The sequence below is a fragment of the Rhincodon typus genome, chromosome 6 (genome assembly GCF_021869965.1).
Source record: "Rhincodon typus isolate 14 chromosome 6, sRhiTyp1.1, whole genome shotgun sequence".
Taxonomy (NCBI): domain Eukaryota; kingdom Metazoa; phylum Chordata; class Chondrichthyes; order Orectolobiformes; family Rhincodontidae; genus Rhincodon; species Rhincodon typus.
In genome coordinates, this window is record NC_063337.1 from 14,623,112 (window position 1) to 14,644,402 (window position 21,291).

The 21,291-nt window shown below is 38.5% G+C and overlaps 1 protein-coding gene across 2 annotated transcripts in view; it reads left to right on the forward strand.

The window, feature by feature from the left end:
• Positions 1-20,516, forward strand: part of tubgcp5 (tubulin, gamma complex associated protein 5) — a 52,476-nt gene extending 31,960 nt beyond the window's left edge. The window contains exons 14-22 of one of the 2 annotated variants that reach the window (XM_048597561.1): positions 5,240-5,444; positions 9,699-9,887; positions 11,805-11,987; positions 14,926-15,010; positions 15,139-15,259; positions 17,161-17,327; positions 18,938-19,063; positions 19,337-19,425; positions 20,154-20,513. In XM_048597561.1, coding sequence (XP_048453518.1) covers positions 5,240-5,444; positions 9,699-9,887; positions 11,805-11,987; positions 14,926-15,010; positions 15,139-15,259; positions 17,161-17,327; positions 18,938-19,063; positions 19,337-19,425; positions 20,154-20,298 — 1,310 coding nt within the window. In that variant the 3' untranslated portion in view covers positions 20,299-20,513. Of the gene's footprint in view, positions 1-5,239; positions 5,445-9,698; positions 9,888-11,804; positions 11,988-14,925; positions 15,011-15,138; positions 15,260-17,160; positions 17,328-18,937; positions 19,064-19,336; positions 19,426-20,153 lie in introns of both variants that reach the window. The other variant, XM_048597562.1, reaches the window with a different exon arrangement.
• The last annotated feature ends 775 nt before the right edge of the window (positions 20,517-21,291 follow it).

The following is a 21,291-nucleotide window of genomic DNA, read 5'->3' on the forward strand; positions in this document are numbered from 1 at the left end:
TTGATATAATAGTGATCCTATGAATAAATTTTTTGCCCAAGTTTCATTTACAATCATTTCAGAATTTCAGTTTACCATTTGGAGAACTTGTGAAATTCAACTTTTTAAATAATGCTACATATTACATTAACCAATATTGTAATGTTGCCTCTTAGTATGTTACTTCAATTGAAATCATACTGTGGTTACTGCATATATTTTCTATGTGAATCATCTGCATTCTCACATGATCTCTTGGGCAGCAATTGATCAATGTACAGAAACAATTTACCTTCTAAACTCTGTCTGATAAGCAAAATCTATCTTGTGCTTGACCCAAAATTAGGTGGTTTAAAATTAGGGTTAAGATCAAGGAAAATGCACCAACTTCTAAAAATGTTTTCCACAGGATTTTTGAAAGCATTCTACAGCCAACGAGGTACTTTTGAAATGCAGTCACTTTTGTCAGAGCTGATTGTGTTAACATTGAATCATGCCTGATGCATAAAATTATCAGAACCTCAACCTCATCTTGAGGTATTTGATACTGTTTCTGCTTTTAAAAATGATGTGGTTCCTGCACGGAGTATCAGGAGAATTGAAATTACCGTACTGGCCTGTCATTAATAATTTGTCGCTTTAATAGTACAAGTTATTCTTCTCTTTCCAAATTAGATTAATTAGAATCCTATTCACAATTACAATGTATTGTGTACTCCTAAGCATTAATTTATTCTCTTGGTGCCCATTAATAACACTTCAAGAATAAGTTACAATTCTTTAAACAGACCTTCACATCTCAGTTTTGTTTTTCACTCCTACTTAGCTGCTTCCCTCATGACAAATAACACTAACGATTCTGTAGTAGGAGGTTGTTACTGTGAATAGTGCACAGAGCTATCTAAATTTGTGCTTTTTTTGCTGTCTGTTGCAGCACAGGGCTGTACTAATTAGGATGCTAGCCATCAGCAGTTTTGTTCTTATTCTCTGATCATGCATCACTTAAATCCTTTGTTAGCTGCTAAGTACCATCCCTTGCACAGTATACAATAAAAAAATGCCTTTTGCCCCTGTTGTACAAGACAAAAATTGAAATGTTTAAAAATATTATTAGCATAAAGCTTCACAGTTGAGATTAGCCTTATATTTTGGTGATCTGTTAATCAGATCACACACATACCATTGCTTGGGTCTGCATTACTGCAGCAAAATAATATTTGTCTTTGACGAGGGAGATATTTAGTTCAAGTACCACTTCAAACAGCCATGGCGAGAGGACACAAGGGTTGCAGTCACTGTCTACTGGGTTACTATCCAGCAGTGTTCTTCGGTCTGATAGGAGTGGAATGCTCCACCATTTGTAGCCTCCGAGAACTGGAGATCAGATCTATAATTAATCTAGTATCTATAATTAATATCAGCAATTTATTTGATGTGTGGCTAATTTGCAGTCCTAGCTTTATATCCAAAAGGCAAGTTGGTAATCTGCTACTCTGTTTAAAAACAGTTTGTAAATTATTAATTTGTGACTTATTATTCTGGCTATTTCTGTTAAAAACCGCACTATGAAAACGTGAAAACATCCAATGATTCCCCTGTTCATGGTTTGATTATAAACTTAGCAGTATAAACCTAAAATTGAGGTCTGAGTATAAATTCTGCCACTCTTGAAGACTGAAGTAAGATTTTATGCAACAAGAGCTTCATCCCTACTTAAAAGCAAGTAAAAGTGGGGTTTGTATTCATCTTCTGGATGATGGACTGTTAAGGTTTAAACAGTTGGGATCCATCCATGTGAGTGATCAAAGGCAGAAGAGCCAGTGTAACCTAGAATAAAAAGTTAAAAATGGTCACAAAAGTAACAGACCCCTGTGTCCAGTTCAATGCTGAACCAATGGGTCAGGCAATTCAGTGAAGATGATGGCCTAGTGATGTTATCGCTAGACTATTAATCCAGATAATCCCAGGTAATGTTCTGTGGACCCGAGTTCAAATCCTGCCACGGCAGATTGTGGAATTTGAATTCAATTTTAAAAACGTGGAATTAAGAATCTTCTGATGACCGCAAAATCATTGCCAATTGTCGGAAAAACCCCTCTATTCCACTAATATCTTCAGGGAAAGAAATCTGCCATCCACACCTGGTCTGGCCTATGTGTGAGTCCAGAACCACAGGAATGTGGTTGCCGTCTAAAATAGCCTAGCAAGCCATGTACCAATCGCTACAAAGTCTCAAAGAAATGAAACCAGACAGATCATCTGGCATCGACCTAGGCATCCCCAGAAAAGACACCAGAAACAGCCCTGTCAATCCTGCAACGTCCTCCTTACTAATATCTGGGAGCTAGTTCCAAAACTGGGACAGCTGTCTCACGGACTAGTAAAGCAACAGCCTGACATAGTCATACTCACAGAACTATAGCTTGCAGACAATATCCCAGCCATCACCATTACCATCCCTGAATGTCCTATCCCACCGGCAGGACAGACCCAGCAGAGGTGGCGGCAGAGTAGTGTACAATCAGGACGGAGCTGCCCTGGGAGACCTCAACATTGACTCTGGACCCCATGAAATCTCATGGATTCAGGTTAAACAGGGCCAACGAAACCTCCTGCTGATTACCACATACCGTCCTCCCTCAGCTGATGAATTGGTACTCCTCCATGTTAAACAACACTTGAAAGAAGCTCTGAAGATGGCAAGAGCACAAAATATACTCTGGCTGGGGAATTTCAATGTCTCGTACTACAGATCGAGCTGGCTGGGTCCTAAAGGACATAGCTGCTAGACTAGGTCTGTGGAAGGTGGTGAGAGAACTAAGAGGAGGGAAAAACATACATGACCTCATCCTTATCAATCTGCAACCTGCAGATGCATCTGTCCATGACAGTAACAGTAGGAGTGACCACCACACAGTCCTTGTGTAGACGAAGTCCCGCCTTCACATTGAGAATAACCTCCATTGTGTTGGGCGGCACTATCACCGTGCTAAATGAGATAGACTTCAAACAGATCTCGCAAGTCAACACTGGGCATCCATGAGGTGCTGTGAGCCATCAACAGCAGCAGAATTGTATCCAGCACAATCTGTAACCTCGTGGCCCAGCATATTCCCCCACTCAGCCATTACCATCAAGCCAGGGGATTAACTCTGGTTCAATGGAGAGTGCAGGAGGACATGGTGCAGCACCAGGCATACCTGAAGATGAGGTGTCAACCTGGTGAAGCCACCAAACAGGACTACTTGCAAGCCAAAAAGCGAAAACAGCAAGTGATAGACAGAACTAAGCAATCCCACAACTAACAGATCAGATCACAGCTCTGCAGACCTGCCACATCCAGTTGTGAATGATGGTGCATGATTGAACAACTGACTGGAGGAGAAGTCTCCACAAATATCCCCATCCTCAATGATGGAAGAGCCCAGTACATCGGTGCAAAAGATAAGGCTGCAGCATTTGCAGCAATCTTCAGCCAGAAGTGTCAGGTGCATGATCCATCTTGGCCTCCTGCAGCGGTCCCCAGCATTACAGATACCAGTCAGCAAATTCGATTCACTCTGTGATATCAAGAAACAGTTGGACGCATTGGATTCTGCAAAAGTTATGAGCCTTGACAATATTCTGGCAATAGTGCTGAAGACTTGTCCTCCAGAACTTGCCGTTCCCTGAGCCAAGCTCTTCCAGTACACCTCATGAGTCCCCAGAGCCTATCACCATCTACAAGGCACAAGTCAGGAGTGTGATGGAATACTCTCCACTTGCTTTGATGATGCAGCCCCACAACACTCAAGAAGCTTGACACCATCCAGGAGAAAGCAGTCACCTTGATTGGCACTACATCCACAAGTATCCACACCCTTCACCACTGATGCTCAGTAGCAGCAGTGTGTACTATCTACAAGATGCACTGCAGAAATTCACCGAAGATCCTCAGCAGCTTCCAAACCCATGACCACTTCCATCTAGAAAGACAAGATTCATGGGAACACTGCCACCTTCACGTTCTCCTTCGAGCCACTCATCATACTGACTTGGAAATATATTGTCGTTCCTTCACTGTCGCTGGGTCAAAATCCTGGAATTCCTTCTCTCAAAGCATTGTGGGTCAGCCTACAGCATATGGACTGTGGTGGTTCAAAAAGGCAGCTCACCACCACCTTCTCAAGGGCAACTAAGGATGGGCAATACATGCTGGCCAGCCAGCGACAACCACACCCCACAAATGAATAAATAAAAATAATTCGCTTAGTTTTTTATAGGCTTTGAAGTGGCAATTTAGGGACCAAGCTAAAGAACTAGATGACACTAATGTGTCTGTTCCCTTTTTGTCTATAAAATCTCCCTCTGTGTCTTTTAAATTGGTGGCCAATTTTCCAAATAAAGTTTATAAAGATGGAAAATATTGAAACTGTAGACATTTTCAGAATATGTGCTTGGACTAATTTTTGAATGACTTCCAAATTCATCCTGAGTTAATTATTAACATTAACTTGTTGGGGCAGGTAGGAGTTAAAAATTAAAACCAGGAAATGCTCCAACAACTTGCCCACTTTTTAATGGAGGCTGGTGACTGACTCACTTTCAGGGTCTCTCACTGAAATATTTTTTAAAAGGCTGTAGGTCTTCATTTTAATTTGAGTTTTATTTCTATCAATTATTGTCTGGAATTCCCAACTCTTTTGAATCCTGGACGATAAAAGGAGGAAAGCAGGATTGGACTGATGAGGGAAGTGATTTTATTGCATTGCTTGCACATAGATGAACCGGGAGTTCTGCCCCAGCCCACCAAGCTTACCTTTTCAATCACACCACAATAGAATCCACACAATAGGCCAATTCTTCGTTCATGTTTGATGCCACACTTAACTGCTGCAAACTCAGAGAGACATTACTCCACTAAACACTTGCCATCTCTAACAATATAAGGCTCCAATTATCCATAAAATATCCCATACAACCCTAGTAGTGAGTTCTGACTTGCCTAACATCCCTTGCTGACTGTTTCTAATCTAGCTGCCAGCTAGCTGGTGAAACTGCCTGGCAGTCAGACAGGAAATGTGTTCAAAAAGATTTAACACTACCCCTGCCATTAAATTCTCTAGAACCCACAAGCAGTCCATTCTTCTGCATTTTCCAGTCTTCCTCTGTGCTCCCTGCAGCACTAAGATGTAGATCTATTGCACCAAAACTCTGAATTGTTGTTCTTCATAAAGACTGATCATTTGACATTGTGTTATCATTCTTGATTTGACTACAGATGCAGAAAGAAAGAGCTTATATGCACTATTCCTTGAGTCACTTCAGTCCCGTCTTCGGTACAGAGAGGAGACTGAGTCCTGTGAACATACTGTTCCGGAGCAACAAGCTACTAAAGAAAGCCTGATCAAAGTGCAGTCTATTGTGGCTCGGCATCTTGAACTTGAAGATATTCATGATCCTTTATTAGCTATAAATTTTGCAAGGTGACTGAAATGAAATGAAAATATGTTCAGTTTTTATAATATTACTGAGTTCTAGTGTAGATTTCTGACCACAGACTAATCAAATATTTTTTGGGATTTTGTTTTGATGAAATGTTATACTTAGTGTTTATGGATGTTGGTATTCAGGAATGGGACACATTGTGTTTGGGCATTCATTGTGAGCATCAACTGTTCCTGAATCTGTTGTAGCATAATTGGAACAAGAGTAAAACATCCTCCACTGTGCCTTAGCAGTGCTCCAAATTCCATCACTATAATGTTTAAGAATTTTATTGTTGAGAGTTCATCTTTACCAGCAAATAAGGCATAAATAGAATCAGAGAGTCATACAGCATGGAAACAGACCCTGGACGATTTACACGATCCATGTCCCTCATGATGTTATAAACCTCGATAAGGTCACCATTAGGGAGGCGATGGCTTTAGAGGTATTATCACTGGACTGTTCTTCTAGAGACCCACATAATGTTCTGGGAACCCACGTTCGAACCCCGCCACAGCAGATGGTGGAATTTGAATTCAATAAATATCTGGAATTAAGATGCTAATGATGGCTATGAATCCATTATTGATTGTTAGAAAAACCTATCTGGTTCACTAATGTCCTTCAGGGAAGGAAATTGCCATCCTTGCCTGGTTTGGCCTACATGTGACTCCAGACCCACAGAAATGTGGTTGACTTTGAACTGCCCTCTGGGCAATTAGGGATGAGCATTAAATGCTGCTTGGCCAGTGACGCCCCTCATCCAATGAATGAATTTTAAAAAACCCTCGGCCTGCAATGCTCCAGAGAAAAGCCCCTGCCTAATCAGTCCCTCCCTATAACTCAAACTCTCCAGTCCTAGCAACGTCCTTAGAAATTTTTTCTGCACCCTCTCAAGTTGAACAACATCCCTCAAAGAGAAGGGCGACTGGAATTGTATGCAGTATTCTAGGAATGGCCTCACCAATGTCTTGTAGGGCTGCAACATGATATCGCAACTCTTGTACTCCGTGTTCTGACCAATGAATGCAAGCGTGCCAAATGCCTCCTTCACCACCCTGTCTACTAGCAATTGCGCTTTCAAGGAATTATGCACCTACACCCCTTTGCTCGGCAACACTCTCCAGGGCCCTACTATTAATTGTATTAATCCTGCCCTGGTTTGCCTTAACAATAAGTAAAACCTCACATTTATCTAAATTAAACTCTATCTGTCACACCTCAGCCCATTGGCCCATTTTGTCAATATCCTGTTGTACTCTGTTATGCGTCAGTCACACACAGGCCAGATTTTGGACCATTCCCAGGGTACTATGTACGATTGCGGGCCCCACATCTTGGATATATTAACCTTGAAGGGAGAACAGCATGGATTATCATAAGAGAATGATACTTCGACTCCAAAGGTTAAATGGCAAGGAGAGAACACACAAGTAGGATTGTAGTCTCTGGAACCCTCCACCACCACCCTCTGTCTCCTACTGTCAAGCCAATTTTGTATCCGGTTGGCAAGCCCTCCCTGAATCCAATGTGATCTAACATTACTAATTAGTAACCTTGTTAACTGCTTTACTGGAATCCATGTAATCAACATTCTACTGCTCTGCCCTCATCAATCTTTTTGGATTTTTTTTCAAAAAACTCAATCAAGTTTGTGAGACATGATTTCCCTCTCACAAAGCCATGCTGACTATCCTTAATCAGTTCTTGCCTCTCCCAATGCATGTAAATCCTATCTTACAGAATCACCTCCAACAACTTACCCACCACCAATGTCAAACTCACTGGTTTATAGTTCCCAGGCTTCTCCTTACAGCCTTTCTTAAATAAAGGCACAACATTAGCCACCCTTCAGGCCTCCGGCACCTCACTTGTGATTATAGATGATACAAATATCTCTGCTAGGGGCCCCACAATCTGTTCCCTAACTTCCTACAACGCCCTGGTATACACTTGATCAGGTCCCCGAGATTTGTCCACCTTTATGTTTTCTAAGACCTCCAGCATTCCCTCTTCTGTATTGTGAATTGTTTTCAAAACAATATTTATTTCCCCGGGTTCTCTAATCTCCATTCCTTTTCTCCACAGTAAAAACTGACACAAAATATTCATTTAACAGCCCTCCATTCCTCCTGCAAAGTATGGTAGAAGTTTAGAACTCTTTACCACAGACGGCAACCAATTCTAAATCGTTGTTAATTATAAAATTAAAACTAATAGATGTTTGTTAGCCAAAGGAATAAAGAGATCTGAAGAAAAGGTGTGAATGTAGGGGATTGGTAGTATAATAATAATGGTAATGGACTAATAATCCATGGACCTAGACTAATGTTGCAGAGGCACAAGTTCAAGTCTCACTAAGACCGTGAGAGGAATTTAAATTTACTGATGTCGTTGGACAAGGAAATGTGTTTGTGACTGCAGATCCACGGCAAAGTAGCTAGTTCTTAAATGCTCTAGCAAGCCGCACAGTTTGTAGATAGCTCTTCACCTGCTCAAGGGCAATTAGCAAAGGGAAATTAATGCTGGCCTTGATGGCGATGCTCATGTTCCAATAAAATATTTCATTAAAAACGTAAATTAAGATCAGTTATTATCCCACTAAATGGTGGAATAAGCTCAAGGGGCTAAATTGTCTACTGTTCCTATCTTCCTATAACTGAACTGAAGTAGCATAGCAATTTTCCCTTTCAGCATGCTGCACTTTTACACTTTTTTTTTGTGCAACTATAAATATGTGTTATTTATCCCAGAACAAGACGTGCGTGGTATCTGCCCAAATGCTGTGCTGCCATGCGGCTTAGCTGCTGCATTGTTTTCTAGACTTATTTTTATCAAGCTTCCTTTCTAACCAGTGGTCACTGGAGACGTTCAACCTATTTATCTGGCTCTGATTTAAGTCTGTGGCCTAGAAGTGAAAAGCACCTCCTATTCTGCGACATAGATGTTTTAATGGTGAAAATTTAATGTGAGAAATTGTTGGCAGTAAGATCGTTTCAGTTTGTATTTTGACTGCTATCAGCAACCCATAATTAGGGTGAGCTTTAAAGCCATTAAAAAGGGTAGTGGGTATCTCCTCAGTATTGACTCAGTAAAACAATATCTTTAAAACACTAGTTCTTGGAATCAACTAAGTTATGCGTAAGTGTTAATTCATTGCGATAATGCTGATATGAAATTGGTATGAGTTACAACATTAGTATCCACACCTGATTTTTGAACCAATAGTTAGTGAGGTTAAGTTTAGAGGGTTTCTTTCAAATCTTTATTGAATTATTGATACCATTTTCGACTCATACTGCACAAGCTCTTGTATCGACACTTCTATTACCGGAAGTAACACCAGTAGTGTGGGTAACAGTGTTTTTGCAAAATGAAATGTGTAGGTATACTTGAGAGGAAAGGATTGCCAGGCTGGGTCTCCTATCTTTGAAAAAAGAAAGCTTAGAGGCAACGTGACAGAAGTATTTAGAATTTTGAAATGTTTTGGAAGAGTGGAGGCAGATAGTGTTTCCTCTTATTAGAATGATCATAACTAAAGGTCATCAAAATAAGATAATTATCAAGAAGTGCAAAAGGAAATTTGGAGGAAACATATTTACTTAAAATTATATGAATGTAGATCTCACTACCACAGGAAAACAGGAAATGATTGAAGTAAATATTATAGATACATTTGAGGGAGAAAGGAATAGATGGTCACATGGGTCAAATTAGATGAGACAGTAAATAGGCGGCTCAGGTAGAGCGTCAGTACGACATAGATTGATTGGGATTAGCCTGTTTTGTGCTTTATATCTTAGGTAATCCTTGTGTAGTCAAGGATGGTTAATGTGATAAATGAAAATATGTGCAGTGGATGTTGCAGTCTAAAGATGATTTTCCATCAGTATGTGAGGTGTTCTCACCCATCATCTGACTTTGGTATTACTGCATTTGAGAGATCTTGATAATAACGTTGGCTGATGTTCAGTTTCAATGCTCTGATTTTTCTAATTTTTAAAATGCACAAAATTTTACTTGTGATTTTAGAAGCCTTAAAAATAATTAATTTAGGTGCTAGCATAATTCAGTTGGAAGCATTTTCACTTCTGAGTCAGAAGGCTGTGAGTTCAAATTCCACTCCAGAACTTCAGCATCAATGTCAAACTGTATAAATGCAAGTTTTTTTTAAAAGAAAATTGTAATATAGTCATTGACTTACAGATTGTTGGATTAATGACTGGTTGGTGCTGATTCAATTCTTTCAGGTTATACATGGAGCAAAGTGATTTCTATGAAAGATTCATCAGTGGAGATGTTAACGTGGATAGGTCCTCTGAATCAGTGACCTGCCAGACATTTGAACTTACACTTCGGTCATGTTTGTATCCTCACATTGAGAAACGTTACCTAGAGTGTTGTGGAAAATTAATGCAAACTCTAAAGACAGATTACAAGTAAGGGAAAAGTGAACACGTTTGCCTCACTCGTATAGATAAAGCAAACTTTAGCAGTCTGGTATATCGATTTTAAGCAAATTGCAGTTAAATTGGATTTTTTGCTAGGAGTAAGTTAGGTGAATAAGGTACAACTTTGGAAGTATTTACTGAATAAATCCTTTAAATATTCACTGCATAGGCTTTGATTTTGAAAAAGTAGACCTGAAAATGAGTTTCTATACTTAGGTCAGCTTTTTTCATTCTTCCACAAGTTCACAAATGTTTATAATCCAAGTTTCTGGAGAATCTGTTCCAATTCGATCAGATATTCTGTTCTTTTCAACCATGCTGGTGTCCTTCACAGTATCAGGTCTCTGCCACTCGACTAGTTTTACTTCCTATATAAAGAACTTGAGTTGCAACTCCAGAATTCGCTAGCATTCGGAGTTGCTTGCTTTAGGGGCAGATTTTGTCAGAACTCTATGCTGTGCAGCTAATATGGCAGACATCAAGATGTAAAAGCAGAAATAGCTGTTTGGATCATGGATTCTGCTCTGCCATTCAATGAGATCATGGCTGATCTGATAATTATCAACTCCACTTTCCTTCCTTTTCCCCAAACCATTAAATTCTGACAATCTCAGCCTTGAATATACCTATTGACCCGACCTCTACATCTGCTGTAGCAAAGAATTGCAAAGAATTACTATCCTCTGAGAGAAATACCCCCTTCTCCTTTCTCTGTTTTAAATGAGCCACCCTTTGTTTTGAGATTATGCCCTCTGGACCTAGACTGTCCTAAATGGGGAAACAATCTTTTGACATCGTCCCTGTCAAGTCCCCTGAGAATCCTGCATATTTCAATAAGTCGCCTCTCATTCTTTTAAATGCCAATAAGTACGTGCCTATCTTACTCAACCTTTCCTCATAAGAAAATCCTTCCAAATATGGCAGCAACCTTGTGAATGTTCCCTGGACTGCCTCCAATGGTATATATGTTTCTTTGGATAAAGGCCTAAAACCTTTCACAGTATTTTAGTTATGGTCTGACTAGTGCCTTTAGCAAAGTCTCCATCCTTTGTTATACTCCATTCTCTTTGAAATAAAGGCCAACATTCTATTTGCCTTCTCTATTACCATTGAACGTGGATGCTGATTCATGGATTAGGACCCCCAAATCCCTCTGTGCTATAGCTTTCTGCAGTCTTTCCACATGTAAATAGTATTTTGTTCTTCTATTCTTTATGCCAATGTGCATAACCTCACATTTTCCTGCATTATGTTTCATCTGCCAGTTTTGTCCACTTTTGTAACCTGTCTATATCCCTCTGTAGAATTTCGTAACTTACTCACTACTTGCCTTCCCACCTATTTTTACATCATTTGCAAATCTGGTGATTATACATTCACTTCCGTCATCCAAGTCATTAGTATATACTGTGAATAATTGTAATCCGAGCACTGATCCTTATGGCGTCCCATTAGTTACGGATTGCCATCCTGAAAATGTCACTTTTTATTCAAATTCTGGATTGTATTAGTTGACCAATCCTCCATCCATGCTTATTAAGTATCCTGATGTGCCGAACCTTGTCGAATACCTTTTGAAATCCAAGTATATTATGTATACTGGTTCCACTTTATCTACCCTCTTTTGCTGTGTGAAAGGCAGATTACCTGTTCATATATTTTTGACCATGTCCTTGAAGTTAGTGAAAGATTAGACAATAAGTGCTTTGTCCTTTTGAATCTTTTCTCTCCTAATATGACAAAGCAGCTAGTTAAAACTCTAACCCTCTCACCATTTTCGAGTGTCATCTTAATAGGTTTTAAATTGAGAATTAACCCACTTTGCCCTAATCAATCCTTTGAACAAATGGGAAAGATGTTTTATGTACTTAAATATAATAAATTAATTTCTATTTTTTCCTTTAGACTGGTGGAATATCTTCAAGCTATGAGGAATTTCTTCCTGCTGGAAGCTGGAGAGACCATGTATGATTTCTATGTAGCTATCTTTGATAAAATGAAGGAAAAAGAATCCTGGCAACGCTTGTCATTTTTAAATGCCCGGTTACAAGAGGCTGTTGCACAGCGCTATCCTGAAGATAGTTCTCGGTAGGCTGATGTTAACTTTGTTTCTGGAATGTATTTGTACAAAGATATATGACCAGAACTAGAGTCCATAAGCATAAGATAGTTACAACTAATTCCAATCAAGAATTCAGGAGAAACCTCTTTTGGAGAGTGTGATTAGAATGTTTTTATATTCGTTCATGGGATGTGAGTTTTGCTGGCTAGGCCTGCATTTATTGTCCAGCCCTAACTGTCTGGAGGGCAGTTAAAATTCATAAACATTATTGTAGGTCTGTATTCACATGTAGGTGAGACCAGGTAAGAATTCTAGTCTAGTGACATTACCACAACACTGCCTCCCCTGAATGAATGTGGAATTTGCGATAATGAAGAATAGTTGAGACAGGCAGTGTAGATATGGAGAAGCCAGAAAAGTACATGAGATGGAAAGAAACATGCTGATTGAGATAGATAAAGAAGGGTAGAATGAAACATATGTTGACCATGAACACCAGGCATGTACCTGTTGGATCAGTTTCTATGCTGTAAACATAATATATATTAAGAATATAGGAAAACATGAATTAGTAAGATTCTTCAAGTATATTTTCCTAAGTTACTCAATCAATAACCTGTATTCAACTTGTTTAAATGTCAGTGTTCAAATTTAAGATCTCAACCCTAATCCCTGCAAAAAGATATTGAGAGAATCTCCATTGTACTTGAACCTCACTATTATTTTTATTCATTGTATTGCTCATCCCTAATATTCCCTTGAAATGAATAGTTTGCTAAGCCATTTCAGAGGACACTTAGGAGCTAATTACATTGCTTTGAGGCTAGAGTCACATAGAGCCCAAAATTAACACAGAAAATGCTGAAGAAATTCAGCAGTGTGGTAGCATTAGCGAAGGACAAATAGAGTTATGTTTTGAGTCCAATATGACTTTTCTTCAAAAGAAAATCCTGAGCCCAAGGTTAATATTCTGTCACATAGGTTCAAAGCTCATCATGGCAGATGGTGAAAATTGAGTTCAATAAAATATCTGGAATTTTAGAAAAAACCTAGTCTTATTGCAACCCATGTAATCATTGTAGATTGGAACAAAAACCCAATATGGTTCACTGCCCTTTAGGGAAGGAGGTCTGCCATCTGTAACTTGTCTGGCCTTACCTACACGTGACTTCAGATCCACAGCATTGTGGTTGATTGTTACCTGCCCTCTGGACAATGAAGGATAAGCAGTAAACACCTACAATACTTCAACATTCTAACAATTTTTTTAAAAAATGACTTTTTAGGTTGCAGGAATTTAGGAATACTTGCATTCCATGGACTGTTTGAGTATTTCTGTTTGTGTTTTCACTGGGATTTTGTTTTACACAGTTGTTAACCACACATTCAGCCACCCTTTTACTACTTTTTCGGAAAAAGTTCCACATGGTAAGATAGAATTTGCATTTATCCAAAACTTTTGACATATTCCAACTCATTAAAACAGTACACTGCCAATCTCAGTCAGTAATGTTGCATAGGTGAATAGTGTACTGGTTATTACCCAAGTTCTTTTAAAACAAAAATTGCAAATGAGATGAAGGGCCCACTAATCTATTCTGAACGCTGGTTGAGGGATAATTGCTGGGCCTCAGAGAGAGTTCTATGCTCTTTAACTAGCTCCACAGAGTCTGATATGCCCATCTGAACAGATGGAGCCCAACTTAATTCCTTATCTGAACAATGACACATCAGGCACTGTAGCACCAATTTGAATAAATTATTCTGCAGTTTAAATGTTGCCAAAAATGCTGTTCTGCTCATCTACCATATCCACTTTGATAAGTGACGCTTTCCTGGTTAAATTTGTGCAACCCAAATACTGCTTAAAATAAAAACTCTCCTTGGTTTAGTACAAAGCAGCTGGCTTCGTTGCAAATAATTACTTGCGAGATACCAATGCATTCTAATTGATCAAGCTGTTAGACTGGCAGGGTTTCCGGAACTGAAGAAAGCCCCATAGGGTGGCTTTCCCCTATAAGATTTTGAATGGGCAATTTAAACCCCCCCACTCCCCACAGACGCAGACACACACACACACACACAGATACATGAAAATTATAAGTCTGGACAAACGTTTCACAAACTTTAACCACCATGCTTCTAAGCATTCATTTAAGAAAAATCTGCTTATCTTTTTTAAAATCATAAGGTGCATATAGAGTAAATAGACATGGTCTCTTCCCAAGGGTGGGGGAGTCTAAACCTAGAAGACCTAGGTTTAAGGTGTGAGGGGAAAGATTTAAAAGGGACCTAAGGGGCAACTTTTTCACTCAGAGGGTGTTGTATGTATGGAATGAGCTGCCAGAGGAAGTGGTGGAGGCTGGTACAATTACAACATTTAAAAGGCATCTGGATGGGTATATGAATAGGTAGCGTTTAGAGGGATATGAGCCAAATGATGGCAAATGGGATTAGATTTGTTGAGGATATCTGGTTGGCACAGACAAGTTGGATTGAAGGGTTTGTTTCCATGCTGTACGTCTCTATGACTCTAATTCTAATCGTTGGGACCATAGTTTACACTCATTGTGCACCTCCTGTGAAAATTCCTTAATTGAAGACTACAGAGGGAAACCTTATCAACTACCATGTTATTTTCTCCTTGCCCAAAGTCTATTGAAAATCAAGAGGTGAGGGTATGGTTTTCGTAGTGGTTTAGAAACTTGGAATGAAAACTGAAAAGGTTCCTATCATATTTTGCAGACAGTATTAGGTTTAGCTTTTGTTGTGTGCTTGCAAGTCTCTTAGCAAAGTGAAATATTCTGAACAGAAGGTAATATTTGCCCACTATCATGCATTTGAGCTTTTGTCAATTGTTTGTTTTTCCAAAAATTAAATCTGCACATTTCTGCCTTGGAAAAACTGTTGTCATTATTCCTGTTGAGTATTTTCATTTTTTTTTGGACTTGTGGTTTTAACTAGGTTGTCTGTGTATTTGGAGAATATAGACATTGTGAAAAAGAGACTTCCAGTTCATTCCATTGATGGTCTTACATTGAGTTACAAGGTATGCTTAAGATTTCTTTACCCTGCCTTCTCCCAGATTTGACAGTAAATTAGAGTCAGTTTTGCTGATCGATGCTCATAACGTTGCATTTTCTTATCTTATCCTATTTTCTTAATTTTTTTAAACAGGTTCCGTGGCCTGTTGATATTGTTATCAGCTCTGAGTGTCAGAAGATTTATAATCAAGTGTTTATACTTCTGTTGCAAATTAAATGGGCCAAATACAGCCTAGATGTTCTGCGATTTGATGGTAGGATTAGGTTTCAGTGTTCATTTGAAAATATTATTGATAGTAATATATATTTTAATGAGCAGATTTTGCACTGGAAATTGATTTAATATAAAAATGCAGATTCGAAGGACTGCATTATTAATGTCATTGATTTAATTGAAATGTTCCCTTCGAGAAGAAGCTAATATCTTATGACATTGCTCCTGTGAAATCTAGTAACTAAAAAGTGGAATCCACACATCAAAGGCATGGTTGCTTGTATAGATTTTTGACTGCTGCAATTCATAAATTTGTTACTGGCTGAGAAGGGAAAGATACATGACTGGAGTGGCCAGTGCTAATTGAGGAAAGAAAATTATATTTGTCTTCCCTACAATCGTGCGTGTGGGGATGCTTCAAACGTTTTGGCATCTTCCGATGCAAATGCTTTCTTTTTGAACTGATGCAGCTGTTGCCAATAGCTTTGTGGTAACTACATCTTTACTTTTTCCAGTTTCATTCCTTTGTGGCATGCTGCATTGTAATGGTGCCCAGCTGAATTCTATAATTGAGTGAAGCTGCTTCAAAAATATTTTGCATTTTTTGAAGAACCTTAAGCACACTTGCAGTTTTGTACTGTGTGCCATTTCATGCCTGGAGAAGATTTACATTTTCTTTCCTTTGAATCATTTCTAATAGTAAAACCAGTCCCGTGGTTTTTTTAGCTGTAGTCAACTGGAAATGTACAATGTTCCACATTGAGGTCTAATCTACCTTCTAATGGCCAATATTCTGATAGGTGTCTTGTCCAGTCTGTTCAGCTATTAACCCATTTGACAAAGATTTGATAAGAGTTATGAAAAAAGCTCTTGTAAAATTTGGAGGTACCTTCAGTCGCACAGTGGTCATTGTTTCATTTGATTAGTACTAAGTCATGCAGACAAAGAAGAATACAAACTTGCATGTTTGATCTCTATCAAGTTAGTTGATCTCAGCTAGAACTGTATGGTATGAATTATGGATTACTGAGAAGAAAATTGATCAATAATCCCATTCCTGACTACATTCCAGTGAACCCCACCCAAATTCAAATAAGTATCTGATACTCTGTCTGCTGGATGATTAATGGCACAATTGAATAAACAATTGAAACTCAAGATGAGTTCCACTATTAGGCACAGGAAACAGAGGTGGGTGGAAGAAGGAATGTCAGATATATATATATTGGTCCAGAATTTTGTGGTTTCACAGTACTTATCCTTATTAGTATGCTCCTTTTTTTTCAAATAAAGAGCTTGTGGCAAGCAAGAGAGTTGCATATCATCACAAATTGCAGGATGTTTTGTTAGCCTCACCCAGTTGCTTACCATCCATCTCCCCATGAGGTTCAACAAATTGCTGTATTTGCACTGTGTAAACATAAATTAAATTCATCACAGAAGTTTAGGGCTGGTATTTGAGTACAGAATTGTCTTTTTAATTATGAGGTTTGTATTTCTGCAACATCAGAGGTTCCAGAATAAACAGCTGAAATGATTAAGTCATTTCCTGCAGATAATAAGTTGTTGCTAGAGGTTTTTTTAAATGCAATATTTTTGTTCTCTATCCGTCTTATTATTTCACTTGTTAATCCAACCCTCTTTTCACTTTCTTTGTTTCTTTCTGCATATATTTTGAGTCTAATTCACCAACTTTGTTCTTTTCTGTTTATTTTCATTTAAATTTATTGAAGAGATAGACTATTGGTCGCTTTGCCCTCATTTCTAGCAATTTGCAGCAAAAAAAATTAATACTACACTCCGACTAATGGTAACCAACATGAGAGGCATTGCTTCAGCAAATTCTGGGCCATAGGCACTTATAGTTCAGTTGCAGTACTGTATTATAGTAAAATGTGTAGTAATTATTATTTATCAGTTTTTTAAAATATGTATTTACAGAACCTATTGAAGCTTATGAAAAACCACAAACAACTCTATTTGAGAATTCCAGTTGGTCATTTAAAGCATTGAAGACACCCGTCAGACAGCAAATTCATAGGATGTTTCTGCTTAGAGTTAAACTCATGCACTTTGTCAACAGCCTGCATAACTATATAATGACTAGGGTAAGGCTTCCTTTGGTAATAAGAGAAAAGTCAAACTGATAACAACTGTTTAACTTTTTGATTTCTACAGTATATACTGGAATAGTTCTGTAAAGCTTTAGCAGCATTTTGGAAACTTGCCTTGCAGCTAAAATGTATTTCCACTATTTCCTTTCCATAAAATATTACTTTGTACGGTTTCTTTCCACTTTTTCTCACTTTGTACATCTCTTCCTGTACTAACTCGGTAAGAATGCTACCTGCTGCCTTGCCAATTTTGTTCAAGGAGTATTTCCTCTTATTTTGTTGCAATTATGCATCGAGTGTTATATAGATGAGTTGCGTTGTAAAAAACGGTTTTAGGCTGCACCTTTGATCACCCATCCACCAACCCTCAGCCCTGCCTCGCAATACGTAAATTCTATTTGCAGTTTGCATGCATTGGTTTCTGTGGGGTATGCTGGAACAGGGATGTTCAACTTGTAGCATTGAAACCATGTATGGCTCAGGAACCTTGGCAAACCAAAAAAAAACACTCCACTCTATCAAGGCTTTCTTTGTTTTCGATAAGAATGGTGACACATTGGAGACTCATGGTTAATGCATTGCAGAACATTAAGTTTGTAGACACAGCAAGTAACGAGGAAAGCTACCATTTTTTGCAAAGGGAATTGTACACCAAATCAGAGGTTATGTATAGAGGATGCTGATGAAATCTCATCTGATATACTGCGTACAGTATTAATCAGCTTATTTAATGAATGATGTAAATACATTGGAATCAGTTCAGGAAGGTTTACTAGACTAATACGTGGAATGGGGCAAAACGTTGGACAGTCTAGACTTGTATCTGCTGAAGTTTAGAAGAGCAAGAATAACTTTATTGAAGCATATAAAATCCTGAGGGATCTTGATGGGATGATTGGGAAAGAATGCTTGTGAGAGAATCTAGAACCAAGGATCATTGTTTAAAAACAAGGTATCACGACATTAAGACATAAATGAGCTTTTTTTTTCCTGTGTTTAGTCTTTGGAATTCTCTTTCTCAAAAGGTGTACTCAAAGTTTTTCAATGTTTTTTTAAGGCAGAGGCAGATAGATTCTTCGTCAGTAAGAAGGAGATAAATTATTTGGGATAGGTGGTAATGAGTATATGAGATTACAGCTAGATCAACCATTATCTTATTGAATGGTAAGCAGGCCAAAATGGCCTTCTCCTGCTCCTTACCTATATGTTGATTTTGGATGAATGTGTGCAGTAGGTGGGAATCATATATTGACAATTGTGGTCAAAGTTGAGAAATCCCATAGAAATTCCTAATTGTTTTTTCGTAGTAATCCAACAAGCCTTCTGTAGTATAATAAATGCAAATAGACCAAATTAATATTGTCAGGTAGTGTTTCAATTTTAAGAAATACATCTTGTAGAATTCATACATTAGAAAATGGGTTTTATTTCAATAAATAATTTGCTTTATGTTTAACGCTTTTAGCTTCTACATTTGAAGTAAAATCCAAATATTTTTGTTTCAAAATTGTGGCTATAAAGTTCATGTGTTTATATATTTTCTTCTAAGTATGTGGCCACCAAATAGCTGTGGCTGGAACCAATTGCTATTTAATATTTTTCAGATATTGCATAGCACAGGTCTGGAGTTTCAGCACCAAATTGAGGAAGCTAAGGATTTGGATCAGCTAATAAAAATTCATTATCGGTACCTGTCTACAATCTATGACCGTTGTTTACTTCGGGAAAAGGTGTGTTTGCTTTGAACTTACCTTAACAAGTTTTAAAAGCAGATACCACTTATATAGCAAATATTGTTGATTTTTAATTAGGTAAGTAATCAGCACACACTTAATTGATGACCAGTTGCTTCTCTGTTCACAAACATGTACAATGAGTAATTATTTTATGAAAATAACAAGTGCTTCTTTCAAATCTGGCTGTTGTATTTTAGCTTCTGTAACCTGAACCAGCTATAGTACTGTGTGTAAAGGTTAACGCCTGTGTTGTGGAATTTTTTTCAGATAAGCTTTGTGAAAGAAGCAATCATGAAAGTTTTGAATTTGGTGCTTATGTTTGCAGATCGTTGGCAGACTGGTTTAGGAGTTTCAAAGTGCGTAAAGCTATTTTCCTTTTTATTGTCTTTTAACGTTGACTGTAATTGCATCGAAATACTTGGGTGACACTTTTTTGTTGGTTGCATAGGTAGATGTAAAGCCTTTTAATCCATTACTTAATTTTTTCATTTAATTCCTATGTATTTTTTCTAATTTGATTTTTTTGTGGTTAATATGAATGCTGCAGTGATAGATTCAGACTGCATTGGCTGTTTTTGCATCAAAATTTCAAGCTTAATTTTAAAATACATGAATTGATGGCCATTGAAATATTTTCTTTTCTCTCTACTTAATAAAAATTCTGGTATCCAGTTATTGATGTTTAGGATCCAAATCGTAAAAGGTTTGGTGATGGCTTCATTGTTTTTAAGAGGCTGTCTGAATTTAACATTCTCATTTTCTTGGTTATTTTGTCAGGGTTAATTTGGTTCCAGTAAAATTTTATCAGTCATCTATTACTTATTTGTTATACATCTCATTTCATAGCTGAACAACAGAAATAACTGGGTACTTTCAGGTTTGTTGGAAGACAGAAAAGTCATACTGAAAGCATTGCAGTTGTTGCACTGAGTAGTGAGAAATGATATGGCATTCCAATCTGAAGAAATAAATATACCTAGAATCTTGTTATTCCAGAAATGTTTTCTTTAAAATGGATTAGCTGGAAACTGACTGACAGATTTTAAACTTGATAATTTCATATTCATGACTTTTGTTTTATTAGAATTGAGACTATTGAGAAGATGGAATCTGATTTCAAAAACTGCCACATGTTTTTGGTAACAGTACTAAACAAAGCTGTTTGTAGAGGATCATTTCCTCACTGTAAGTGTACCTACTTTTTTTTTAGTGGTTTGGTTTTGTGTTAAATGAGAGGATTTGGCAAGGATCTAATGCTTTCGTAAAAGGAGGAGGGGAATGAGGAATGACCAAAAAAAAGGAGCAAGCAAAATATGTATGACAGAAATTTATTTACTCACTACATTGCCACTTTGGAACATCTTCAATATACTTGAAAGAAAATCTGAAGGGACTAGTTTTGGTTTAAAACACTCCAGTGAAGAAATTAGTCTGTAATGTTAGTAGGAACTGCCGATGCTGGAGAATCTGAGACAACAAGGTGTAGAGCTGGATGAACACAGCAGGCCAAGCAGCATCAGAGGAGCAGGAAGGCTGACGTTTCGGGTCTAGACCCTTCTTCAGAAATGTGGGAGGGGGAAGGGGATTCTGAAATAAATAGGGAGAAAGGGGGATGCGGATAGAAGATGGATAAAGGAGAAGATAGGTGGAGAGGAGACAGACAGGTCAAGGAGGTGGGGTTGGAGCCAGTAAAGGTGAGTGTAGGTGGGAGTTAGGGAGGGGAGAGGTCAGTCCAGGGAGGATGGACAGGTCAAGGAGGCAGGATGAGGCTAGTAGGTAGGAGATGGGGGTGGGGTTTGAGGTGGGAGGACCGGTTAGGGAGGCGGGTACGAGCTGGGCTGGTTTTGGGATGCGGTCGGGGGAGGGGAGATTTTGAAGCTTGTGAAGCCCACATTGATACCATTAGGCTGTAGGGTACCCAAGCGACATATAAGATGCTGTTCCTGCAACCTTCGAGTGGCATCGTTGTGGCACTGCAGGAGACCCAGGACGGATATGTCGTCCAAGGAGTGGGAGGGGGAGTTGAAATGGTTCGCGACTGGGAGGTGCAGTTGTTTGGTGCGAACCGAGCGTAGGTGTTCTGCAAAGCGGTCCCCAAGCCTCCGTTTGGTTTCCCCAATGTAAAGGAGGCCACATCTGGAACACTGGATACAGTATACCACATTAGCGGATGTGCAGGTGAACATCTGTTTGATGTGGAAGGTCTTCTTAGGTCCTGGGAT